This window comes from Strongylocentrotus purpuratus, unplaced genomic scaffold (assembly GCF_000002235.5).
Source record: "Strongylocentrotus purpuratus isolate Spur 01 unplaced genomic scaffold, Spur_5.0 spur5_scaffold_21, whole genome shotgun sequence".
Classification (NCBI taxonomy): domain Eukaryota; kingdom Metazoa; phylum Echinodermata; class Echinoidea; order Camarodonta; family Strongylocentrotidae; genus Strongylocentrotus; species Strongylocentrotus purpuratus.
In genome coordinates, this window is record NW_022145607.1 from 39,177,164 (window position 1) to 39,189,982 (window position 12,819).

General features: G+C 36.0%; 1 protein-coding gene across 3 annotated transcripts in view; it reads left to right on the forward strand.

Annotated features, from left to right (window-relative positions):
• The window catches only part of LOC578342 (organic cation transporter protein), a 35,973-nt gene that overhangs the window by 13,897 nt on the left and 9,257 nt on the right, over positions 1-12,819 (forward strand). Inside the window, exon 1 of one of the 3 annotated variants that reach the window (XM_030994755.1) lies at positions 7,122-7,537. The exons of the other annotated variants lie outside the window; for them this stretch is intronic. Within the exon in view, the coding sequence (XP_030850615.1) occupies positions 7,388-7,537 (150 nt within the window). The 5' untranslated portion in view covers positions 7,122-7,387. Of the gene's footprint in view, positions 1-7,121; positions 7,538-12,819 lie in introns of those variants that run through there. 3 annotated transcript variants of the gene reach the window in all.

Here is a 12,819-nt window from a genome sequence, read left to right on the forward strand (position 1 = left end):
ATTGGACCCATTGTCACTTCTTCTCTTGGGGGGGGGGGGGAGTAAAGCTGGTATGTTACAGCCGCAACTACATTCGGAAAGAAAAATGGACCTGATATGTGGTCTTATTAATATTATGCACATGAGTGTATGCCTAATGAATTATGACATAGGTATGCAAGTTTTATAGCAAACGGGTACCAGGAAGAAGTTCTTTTCTTAAAAGTTACATGAGCAAAAGGGAATGACAAGGAAAAGATAATGTCATTGCCATATTACCACCTTATAGGATAAGACTATTTCGACTGGTACTATCAATCTATTATTATAAAATCCATTTTGTAAGTGAAGGATTGTAAATCAAAATCAGATGATTTACAATCGCCCTCTCATCCATCAATATTATTCAGCTTTATAGCCTTTATCTTTATGTTCACCAGCATGCATTGTCGACATAATTATTTGTTTTCAACAGAAGAGATTAAATATCAACCCTGTGTGACCTAACACAAACCACTTAACATATTGATTTATAAATAAAACGAGTAAAGGCCTTGTAATTGCTTTTTCTAAACTTTTGCACATATCTTTAAAATGTCAAAGTGGAAGATATGGGTTTAACACTTCAAAGAGCATTTACTTAGGCTATAAAAAGTTATTAAATAATATAAATGTTTTTTACAAGGGTTGTAGTTATGTGGTCTGTCAGAAATGTTGGTTGGCAGCTTGTACAGCTCAGGCTGTCTGCGTCGAGGAGCGTCACATTTCCGAATAAACTTGTATTTCAATGTATGCATGTTTTTCTTCCTAAACCTGCATGGTCACCATCCATTGCATATGTTATGTATAAAGACTATGTCTGGGCAAGCTTGTGATAAGCTTTTTAGTTTTCAAGAGAAAATTTTGTTCAAAAAAAAATAATGTGCATAAAATCATCAAACTGGTCTATTGGCTGCAGAGTTATTTGACCTACTGCTTTAATTGAATAGAAATATAAGCTTTCTCGTAGAAAGTAAGGGTGTTTTAAGATGCAACCATAAAGACTGAATCATTTTCATGATTTTCATGGAAGCTAAAGTAAAAAACTAGCAAAATATCAAGCAAAAACTCGATTAATGTTTTTAATAATTCCACTATTTCGTTCTTTTCTACGAGCTCTCCAACATTTAGAAATTATACTACGTATAGTTGCTTTTAAAAAAAATCGTCTCGATCTTCAAAATAAGAAATGGCAGATATTTTGTTAAGTAATTTTGTTGATGAGTTAACCTGGGGCGGATCCAGGATTTTCCAAGGGGGGGGGGGTGAAATGTAAAAAATTGCGAGCGCGGAGCCATTACGGCGTGGGGTCCGGGCCGACTTATGGGCCCCGGAAAATGCTAAAGATAATGCAAAGTTTGGGGAAATTTTGAAAATTGGATGGATAGTAATTCTTTAACATTTTAAAATATATTGATACCCCTGTGGATTTATTATAAGCACTAAAAAATTTAGCCCCTTGAACACTTCTGCTTTCAAGAAATTGAATAATAAAACATTTACATGTGATCCCGGTAAATTTCAAATATTTAAAATAGCGCCTAATTCAATGGTAGCTGCGACCATGAAAATCTCAGAATATGCAGTTCTGGTTAAAAAAAATCTCCAAACGAGAATAGCAAATCGGTCGATTGTAGTCAAGAAACAATGTTTTAAATCATTCTAAAGTAATATCAATCTTGATAGTGAGCTATAGAACATGAAGATTTTATTATTTACAATTTCATTACTTAAGACTTAATTTCAACCGCGACAACGATCATTGAATATTGTAAAATCGCATATGCTTCCAATATGTTAACTAAATTCATGACCCCTCACCAAACTTTGTATTACCTTGAATGCTCTGTGGTACATTAAGAGGTATTTCTGAACGTATGAACTGAACAGTTATATGAATATTTATATATATTTGGGGGGAATGGTGAATATTTTTGTATGTTTTTGTGGAAGGTAAAAAAAAAGGGGGTGCGCCCCCACACCCCTGGATCCGCCCCCGTTACATTATATATCATTAAATATCGTTTTTCTATACAAACTTATTATCTTGTACGAGAATTTGATTTTCATCCATGAATTAAAAGAGCGGAGTTAAGAATAACTAGAAAAGAAAAGTATCAGGTATTGTATTCTCATAGGAACTTGAAGCCATTGCAGTTTGTTCAACAATGGTATAGCATGTCATATCATGGCAAATATAAATTTTCTGGCAAGTATTTTTAAAAGCCTTAAAATGGTAGCACAAACATATTTTGTGTTTTAAAACATCTTTGAGAATAAGATGGGGATGTAAAAAAATTTTAAATGTGAACACGAAATGATAGAGCAAAGAAACGTCTGAACATAATTGTGGGAATTGATTCGGCGCTAAATATTTTCTCACGAATTTGTAAAAGGAAAACAAATTAGTTTGGAAAACGGTTTTTGAATTTTCGATTTCCAATCATAAATAGGCGATCGGCTTGTAAAAGTCATGGGATTCCTGATTGACCAGCTAAGCTAAGATTTTTCTTAGCCAAACTTAAAGAAAAAGTACTTAGTTAATCGAATACGGGCCCTGATCGATAGCACAAGGGGCTTGGTGCTTGTATTTACTGGTGTACGTACGTTGTTGTTGTTGTTGTTGAGTTTAATGGCGTTTTCCATTTCTGACTTGTTGGATGATTTTCGTCACGGCCAGCTTGCTTTTTATTCTTAGCGGACGAATGAGACTAGCCAATCCGCTATTCAATTTTTAGGTCTGTCCTATAATCTCACATATTATTTCGTCTGTCATCCCTCTTGCTTTCCAATACACACAAACAACACAATAATACACTTCAATTATTGTGGAATAGCCTGACAACGACTACTGAGAGCCGGCCGTTTATTCAGTATGAATGTTTAACAAACATTTCTTCTCGTTTCCTTCACTGGAAACCGTTTCCTTCACTGGAAACCGGACCTATCATGGTCCAGGATAAAAAACCAGAGATAAAACTCAACGAGCATAAAAACTCTGGAAAACCTTATTCAAACACAGTCATGTAACAGTACATGACACAACGCACTTTTATTGTAAATAAAAGTTGTCTCGTTGAAAGCTCAAGCTAGAATGATTCAATTACACACTAATTCATGCCACGCCCTGGTCTCCGTGGCAGAATTAGCTCGCACACCTGTACGAGCTGCCTATACAAATTACATTCCATCGGGGCACAGCCCCGGACCCAACATAAGTATGCATTCATTAACGATACAAACAACATTTGTCTGCTATACAATCGTACCGCAGACAAATAATATTCTTACAAAGTCAAAGCAATCGTTGCTGGTTACATAAGAGCTTAAAAACGATCACAACTGCGTTCACAAATTCTGTTAGTTTTAAAATGTTAATTTCCCATATTGAAAATAGTCTTTATGTGTCTAGAAGTAACTTGTTATACAATTCAAACAAACAAACAACCACATACTTTCGAAAAACAAACCTACCAAATATGGAGCCATGAACCTACTTCGTAGTAATTCCATGCTAAGGCGATTTGAATGGCTTTGTAACAAACAACCACATACTTTCGAAAAACAAACCTACCAAATATGGAGCCATGGACCTACTTCGTAGTAACTCCATGCTAAGGCGATTTGAATGGCTTTGTATGTGCGGACCTTACTTATAGCATGGAGTTACGAGTTCCCCCCCCCCCGCGAAGCGCGGAAGCTCTGACGTTTCACTAAATTATTAGAGAAAGAAGACGATTCGTTAGACCGTTCTCGACTCTTAATCCTTGTTTGAATCAAGTTCCCCTTCCTCCGCGCGTAGCGCGGAAGCTTAGACGTTTCATTAGATAATTAAAGACAGAAGACGATTCGATGTACCATTCTCGACTCTTAATCCTTAATTTTTGAATCAAGTTCCCCTTCCCCTTATGTCGTTTCAATAGATTGTTAAAGAAAGAAGACGATCCTATGTACCATTCTCGTCTCGTAATCCTTGTCTGAATTCATTTTCGCCCATTCCTGCGCGAAGCGCGGCAGGTTTCACATTAGAGAAAGAAGACGATTTGTTATATCGTGTCCTTCATGAAATCAGTTTCTCCCCTACCGCGCGAAGCGCGGAAGCTTTGACGTTTCACTAAATTATAAGAGAAAGAAGACGATTCGTTGGACCGTTCTCGACTCTTAATCCTTGTTTGAATCAAGTTCCTCTTCCTCCGCGCGTAGCGCGGAAGCTCTGACGTTTCATCAGATTATTTAAGAAAGAAGACGATTCGATGTACCATTCTCGACTCTTAATCCTTGTCTGAATTCATTTTCGCCCATTCCTGCGCGAAGCGCGGAAGCTTTCACATTATTGAAAGAAGACGATTTGGTCTCCTAAGTGGTATCACACATATCGTGTCCTTCATGAACTCAGTTTCCCCCCTACCGCGCGAAGCGCGGGAGCTTTAACGATTCAATAAATTATTACTCTTAATCCTTGTCTGTATTCATTTTCGCCCATTCCGCGCTTAGCGCGGAAGCTTTCACGTTTCATTAAATTATTCGTAAAAGAAGACGCTTCGTTGTATCGTGTACTTTGACGTTTCATTTGATTATTACGCTTAATCCACGTCTGAATTCAGTTGCTCCCTAACAGCTTTGCCCTTTTCACTGAATTATTAGAGAAAGAAGACGATTCGTTGTACTTTTCTCTATATTAATCCTTGTCTGAATTCAGTTTCCCCACTGAAAATAATTTGTGTTACAAATAAGTTGTGACATAATAATTTTTCTCCAAAAATGAAAAATCTTTTAGGAAATATCAGGAAATAAAATGAGTGAAAAAAACAAGAATAAAGATACAATGACGTGAATTTTAAAAAGGGTGAACGGAAACAACATAACAACTAGAGAACTATTTTATAAGTCGTACTAATGTCCGAAAATCTTTCTCCTTGTCTCCGATCTCATCACGAAATCGTCACAGAGTTCATCAATGTTTACACTGTCCAGGATTGTCTGATGTGCATTGCAGATTGCTATTTTTGCGCTTCGCGCTTAACATTTGGCTCGTTGCTTTTTGACGCTGCGTCTTTGCATTTGGCACACTATGATGCTGTTGATTGAACAAATTGAATAAATTCATCAATTCCTGATGAAGCCGTATGAGCGAGAATTCAATTTATTCTTGTCTGATATACGGTTGTATTATTTACTTCGTACATGTATATATGTATGTATTATGAAAATGAGATAGCAAAATGTGTATCTTGATGGTCATCTTGCGAGTAATAACCATTAACTACTCTCATCGGGCTCTCATCCTTAATTTTTCTCTTCATTTTTTTTTTTTTGATGGTGAATTATTGGGGGGGGGGGATGATTGTACCTGAAATATTGGGGGGGATATATCCCCCCATCCCCCCCCCCCCCGGGATCGACACCCATGACTAAGACATTGAACAACAGAAACCCCAAAAAATATATATTTATCTGACTACAGAAAGGTTCTTTGGCAGCAAACAACACACAATGAATTGAAGGCAAGATTTCAACTACAACTGGACAAAACTATAAACTCTATGTAAGATATTGTCAGTGCTAACAGCACGTATACTACGCTACAACATAATATACAATGTTTAACAAAATAGTATGTTATATATTAAATGTATACATGTACGTGTAGGCCTAGATACCAAGGGTCTAATTTTGCTTTGAGAAAAATAATTAAAACCATTTTATCCAAACTTCGACGTAATGATTTTACTAATTTTGAAAGAACCTTTAAGCTACGGTCACAAAGGTTTGTATCTCCCTGATTTTACATGGTCTTCCCGAATTTTCAAGGTATGAAAATCGTTCGCACGGCGTTCGTAGCAGTTCGTAATGGCATTTGTGACCGAGGCTTTAACTGTTTAACAGAATTGATATTGAACAACTGATGAAATTTGATGTTAGGTTTACTGTAATAATATTTCTGAAAGTAGATATTCATTTTCAGTGCCTGTTTTTTTTCATCTTCTCTTCGGTTCTTTCTCTTACTTCACTACCGTCAGGCTAAATGTATAATCTATTGCTTCACTCTAAACCCCGCGCATGGTTTTATTTTGATGAAAAATGCAGCGATACAAAAATAAAGGAATCTGTCGCTTGTAAACAAAATAAGACACCATTGTATTTTCAGCTGCTAACACCGCCGTATGTTCGGTTCAAATGACGTCCTTAATATCATTCCGGGGGGTTTTAATTTGAAAGTCTGGTTTGTTTGATTGTTAATTAACCACTATCCTGTGTATTTACGAACAAAAGATTTTAGTTATCAGAATCGGTTTCATATCCCCTTTTAAATGGTTTGAAATGCCATCACATTTATATAAACTAAACTCATTATAATTTGAGAAATAGTAGCTTGGCAATTATGTTCATTCTTTATGTGATATCGCACGGTCTGCTTGGGCAGTATTGGTGCATTGTGTGACGCCATTAAAGCATCGTTATTTTTTTTGGGCGAATCTCTCGTATATCGCAGATGCTATGGAGGTGGATGTATTTGTATTTTTATAAATCACCCGATATGTAGTTGACTTAAAAACTTGCCATATGTTAGCTTACCAGCTTCTAGTGATACATTAATTGACATATTTGTGATTGTCTTTGAATGTCCACGTTAACATACTGCTTACGAATAAAAGCAAAGGCTGGACATACGAAAAACATGATGAAATGTAACACCTTGTACTTTGAGATCACATAAGGAACACATTTCTAGAGGCTGACTAGCTAGGCAAATAACCTCGGACATTTAGTGACAGGCAGCTAGCTTACTATTACCACATCGATATTTACACAGAGATGCTATCACTAAAATCCTAAAATTTCCTCTTCATTCCAGTTTTGCAAATCAATGCCATTTAATTTACGATCCATAGATGGTCATTACGACCCGCCATGGCCGCGCAGGTATAATGTATGTGTGAATGCGTGTACTCGAACCCCCTACTATACTAGCCTATTGTCGAAAGCCCTCGCGTTGTTGGAGTCCGTAAATTCTGGCGAGCGAAGCGAGCCAGAGAAACCGAGCGCGACCTCGCTCGCTCTCGGTTTCTCTGACTCGCTTCGCTCGCCAGAATTTACGGACTCCAACAAAGCGAGGGCCATCGACAAGAGGCTACTACCATACATGTACTCGAACCCCCCACCGGGGTCATCAAGCGCTAGCACTGTTTTGAAAAGCTCCTCGCGGACTCGCCGATTTAATGTGTATAATATACATGTATAGCTGCGTCCATTTCCTATACAATACAGATGAATTAGACGTGAAATTCGTGTTGTTAATCACCATTCACCTTGTATATGCATTCTACTTTGACTGCATGGTGGTGTGTTACCGTTACCAAGAGCAATCATGAAATTTGATGACATTCTGGTGACCGTAGGGGAGTTTGGTCGTTATCAGAGGTTCATCTATGTCATCTTCTTTCTCTTGTCCGTTCCCACTGCCTTCCATGCCATATCTATCGTGTTTCTTGGCGGATCGGCCGATCATTGGTGTATGGTAAGTCGATAATTGATGATAGATAGGTTCATGTAGACACATTGTGGAGTTTTTAAGTTAATACAAATAATAACACAATCTCAAGTTGATCGGTTTTACCTTGTATTTTGTTCATTCTGTCCAAACCGCAACCTAGTACGACAATGGGTGTATTCCTTCGAATGTTTGTTGCTTACTGTATCCTTGACCTTTTCATGCTTCTGATGAGGAACATGCTATTTGTCAAACCGTGATATATAATAGACAATGCTCTTTGGGGTTAACTTTTAATATGAAATTTGACCTCTTGCGTGGCTCTGCGGCGAATAGGCCACTTTCGTAATGTAACCAAATTAATGCATAAGTCTTTGTGAAGTACCTCAATACAAATTATTTCATTCACCTGATTAACATAATAGTATTTCAATAGACAGAATCCGAACTGAATGCATTAGTTGTTGCCAGGTAGGACAAACATAATGGCTTGACCTACCTAGCAACACTTGATATATGAAGTTTACATTCTGACTATTGAAATATTATTATTCTTATCAGGTGAATGAAATAGTTTGTATTGAGGCACTTCACAAAGAATTATGCCTTAAATTTGTTTACATTACGAAAATGGCCTATTGAACTACTAGTCCGACAACTGTTTGTTTGTTTGTTTTTATTTATTTACCCACGGTTAAAACACCTGCTATCAGCCACAAATAATAAAATAAATGGCAAATAAATTATTAAAGATTTGAGTATTACATGTATATTGCACGAAGGTGTTATTAACAGGTAGTTGTATTATTATTTCAGACAGAAAATGAGTAGATAAATAGATAACTGACTATATGAATACAATATACTTCTAATACTTCTATTTTTCGAAAACCAACGGATTACATTGAAATTCTCAATGTAGTGAGATCGCTAAAAAACAGTCACTCTTCTGGGCATGATGAAATCAGTACATTTTTATTGAAAAAGATCATTGGTTCAATTCTAACGCCTCTTGTACACATTTGCAATCTCTCTTTGATGACCGGAGTGTTTCCTTCTTCTTTCAAACTGGCAAGGGTGATTCCTGTTCATAAAAAAGATGACGTGATGGTCGTTTCTAACTATAGTAGACCAATCTCATTACTGCCTAGCTTTTCTAAAGTTTTGGAACGAATTGTTTATAACAGGCTCTACAGTTTTTTAGATAAATGTGAATCATTGAATCTTGATCAATTTGGATTTCGGCGGTCTCATTCTACAGATCTTGCGCTACTGAAATTTTATGATCGCGTTTCAAGTGCACTCGCTGCTCACAAGCATGTCATTGGTGTATTTGTGGATCTGAGTAAAGCATTTGACACACTTGACCATTCAATTCTTCTTTCTAAGTTAGAGCATTATGGAATAAGGGGCATAGCTTTACAATGGCTTGCGAGTTACTTATCTATGAGAAGACAGTACACTTATTATAACTCTGTTAACTCTGACATTCTGTATCTTAAATGTGGTGTTCCGCAGGGATCCATCCTGGGCCCATTATTATTTCTCATTTATATCAATAATATTTGTAATGTATCTAAACATTTAAATTATACCTTATTTGCAGATGATACGAGTGTTTTCTTGTCTCATCGTGAAATCAACACTCTTGAACAGAAACTAAATTCGGAACTACCAAAGTTGACTTTATGGTTTAGAAGTAATGTGCTCTCTCTCAATGTTCTTAAAACAAATTATATTCATTTTAGAGGTAGAAAATCTAAAGACAACCTTGCTCTTAATATTAAACTAGATGATATTTCTTTAGAGAGAAAGACATGTACGAAATTCCTTGGTGTCTATATCAATGAAAAACTTGACTGGAGCGACCATGTAAAACACATTGTTACACCAATCTCCAGAAATATTGGCGTACTGTATAGAATAAAATGTTTTGTTTCTGATAGAATATTACTTATGCTATATAATAGTCTAATTTTACCACACATCTCTTATTGTAATATTTTGTGGGCAACATCCAGATTATTAAAGAAAGAAGACGATTCGATGTACCATTCTCGACTCTTAATCCTTAATGTTTGAATCAAATTCCCCTTCCCCGCGCGTTGCGCGGAAGCTCTGATGTTTCATTAGATGATTAAAGAAAGAAGACGATCCTATGTACCATTCTCGACTCTTAATCCTTGTCTGAATTCATTTTCGCCCATTCCTGCGCGAAGCGCGGAAGCTTTTACATTAGTGAAAGAAGACGATTTGGTCTCCTAAGTGGTATCACACATATCGTGTCCTTCATGAACTCAGTTTCCCCCCTTTAAAGCTTTAACGTTTCAATAAATTATTACTCTTAATCCTTGTCTGTATTCATTTTCGCCCATTCCGCGCTTAGCGCGGAAGCTTTCACGTTTCATTAAATTATTCGTAAAAGAAGACGCTTCGTTGTATCGTGTACTTTGACGTTTCATTTGATTATTACGCTTAATCCACGTCTGAATTCAGTTGCCCCCTAACAGCTTTGCCCTTTTCACTGAATTATTAGATAAAGAAGACGATTCGTTGTACTTTTCTCTATATTAATCCTTGTCTGAATTCAGTTTCCCCACTGAAGATAATTTGTGTTACAAATAAGTTGTGACATAATAATTTTTCTCCAAAAATGAAAAATCTTTTAGGAAATATCAGGAAATAAAATGAGTGAAAAAAACAAAAATAAAGATACAATGACGTGAATTTTAAAAAGGGTGAACGGAAACAACATAACAACTAGAGAACTATTTTATAAGTCGTACTAATGTCCGAAAATCTTTCTCCTTGTCTCCGATCTCATCACGAAATCGTCACAGAGTTCATCATTGTTTACACTGTCCAGGATTGTCTGATGTGCATTGCAGATTGCTATTTTTGCGCTTCGCGCTTAACATTTAGCTCGTTGCTTTTTGACGCTGCGTCTTTGCATTTGGCGCACTATGATGCTGTTGATTGAACAAATTGAATAAATTCATCAATTCCTGATGAAGCCGTATGAGCGAGAATCCAAGTGTGTGACTAATAATATTCTTCTGTTACAAAAGAAAGCTGTACGCATATGTACCCGAGCTGGTTATCGTGACCATGCTACCCCACTATTTGTTAAACTGAAATGCTTAAAGATTGATAATATTAACTCCCTCCAAATTGCCAAATTTATGTTCCGTTTTAATATCAAATTATTACCTACGTCATTATCTTCAATGTTCCAACCTAATAACATGGTTCATTCGTATTCAACAAGGCAGTCATCGAATTTACATGTGGTCAATCCTCACACTACATTAGCCCAAAAATCAATCAGACACAGAGGTCCAGATGTATGGAATTCTTTACCTAATGATATTCGAGATATAAAATCAACAAACTCTTTTAAAAGAGCACTCAAATGTATTATCATTTCACAGATGTAAGATATTACTTACATTATAATCTATTTATCAGTTCTAATTAAATCTAACATAATTTTGTTACTAGGCTTAACGAAATTCTTTTTTCTTTCTTTTTTTTAAAACTTTGTAAATAGTGTAAATAGTTCACTACAAAACTTTAGGAATTTTATTTGTCATATATTATATATTTGAAAGGTGTTGTAACGATTCAAGCTCTATTTGCTTATGTTTCATCACCTTTGTGTGTTCATTCTTCAAACTGTATATAAGTTGCAACTTGTCTTTGATAAAACAATGTTATATTCTTTTTCACGTGAAGTTAATTCAAATGTATTGTAAAATTGAAAATGATTTGTCATCTTATATTAATTTTTCATGTGATGTTAACTTCAATGAATTGTGAAATTGTGAACATGCATAATAAATAAATAAATAAAATAAATAAATAAATAAATAAATATGAGAGAAAACAGATATAGTATTATTTAAACTAGAAGACTGAATATTGTAATTACTTCCCGGCCCCCCTACTCCGAGAACGGACGGACCCCATGCGTGTTACCAAAATGTCCTTTCGTAACAAAAGAAAAATGTCGACCCGTATTGACTTTACACACCGGACTTTTGCTGAAAAAGGGGGGGGGTGCTGAAAAGGCTCGTATAACAAAAGAAAAAGGTCGACCCGTATTGACTTTACACACCAGACTTTTGCTGAAAAGGGGGGGGGGGGTGCTGAAAAGGCTCGTATAACAAAAGAAAAAGGTCGACCCGTATTGACTTTATACACATCGGACTTTTGCTGAAAGGGGGGGGGTCGCTTGGAACACGCATATGCGTACCCTAAATAACACTGAGTTGGGGGGGGGGCGGGAATTACTTATATCAATATATCTTTCTATAGGAAGATGGATCTGTAGTGAGGTTTTGAAAACTGAGAGAGTTGGGCTAATTATTACACTGCATGGGAGCATATTCCAATCGTTGGTAGTTCGTACATAAAATCAGTTTGTAGTAATCGGTTTTTGCAAAAAGTACAAACTTCTTCTTGTTGTGATCATTTCTACTTATACTTTTTGCTGGATGTAATTCTTGGTCTGACATTGACTAAGTTGTTGATAATCTTATAGAATATCGCGAGTCTGTGATACATTCGTCTTACTTCTAGAGTTGGTACGCTTAAATTGTTCTTACAATGTAACATAGTTTGTTTGCCAGTCTCGTCACATCATTCTCAAATAGCGTTTTTGAACATGTATTGTTCTATAGGGATCCCATGCTCTTAGGGTTTTAAAAACTGAACTTTGGTATTTCGAAAAGTTTCTCTTTCTAATCCCAATGATCTTACTGCATTTAATGTATGCTTCGTTTCCTCCATTAGAGAGTCTCATTAATCATGACCCCCAAATAATGTTCAGACATAGTGACATTCAAGTGCACACTCTCCGCTCCCTCAGGAGTGACTCAATACAATGGTGCAGATCGCACTTAGTCTAGTTCCGAACGGAACTAAACCTATTCCTATTCGCATAGTTTTTTTTCAAATAGCTCAGTTCATAATTACCCAACAAGACATTTGGACGATTTTCATTTACCTCTCTTGCGGACCCTCTCAGCTCAAAAAACATTTATATATGAAGGTCCAAAGTTTTGGAATTCATTAAGTAATGAAATAAAAAATTCTCCATCGATAAATACTTTTAAGAACAAAAATTGAAATTGTTTTTATTACAATCATATACACCTCATTGAATTATATGTCGTTGTTGCTATTGTTTAATACAAGGTCATTCTCCACTCACTTTAATACTAAACATGTAATTAGATATATTATATTGTGCCTTCTCATGCTTATTTCCTTTCTAACGCGCATTTCTCTTTCCTTATCTTCTTCTC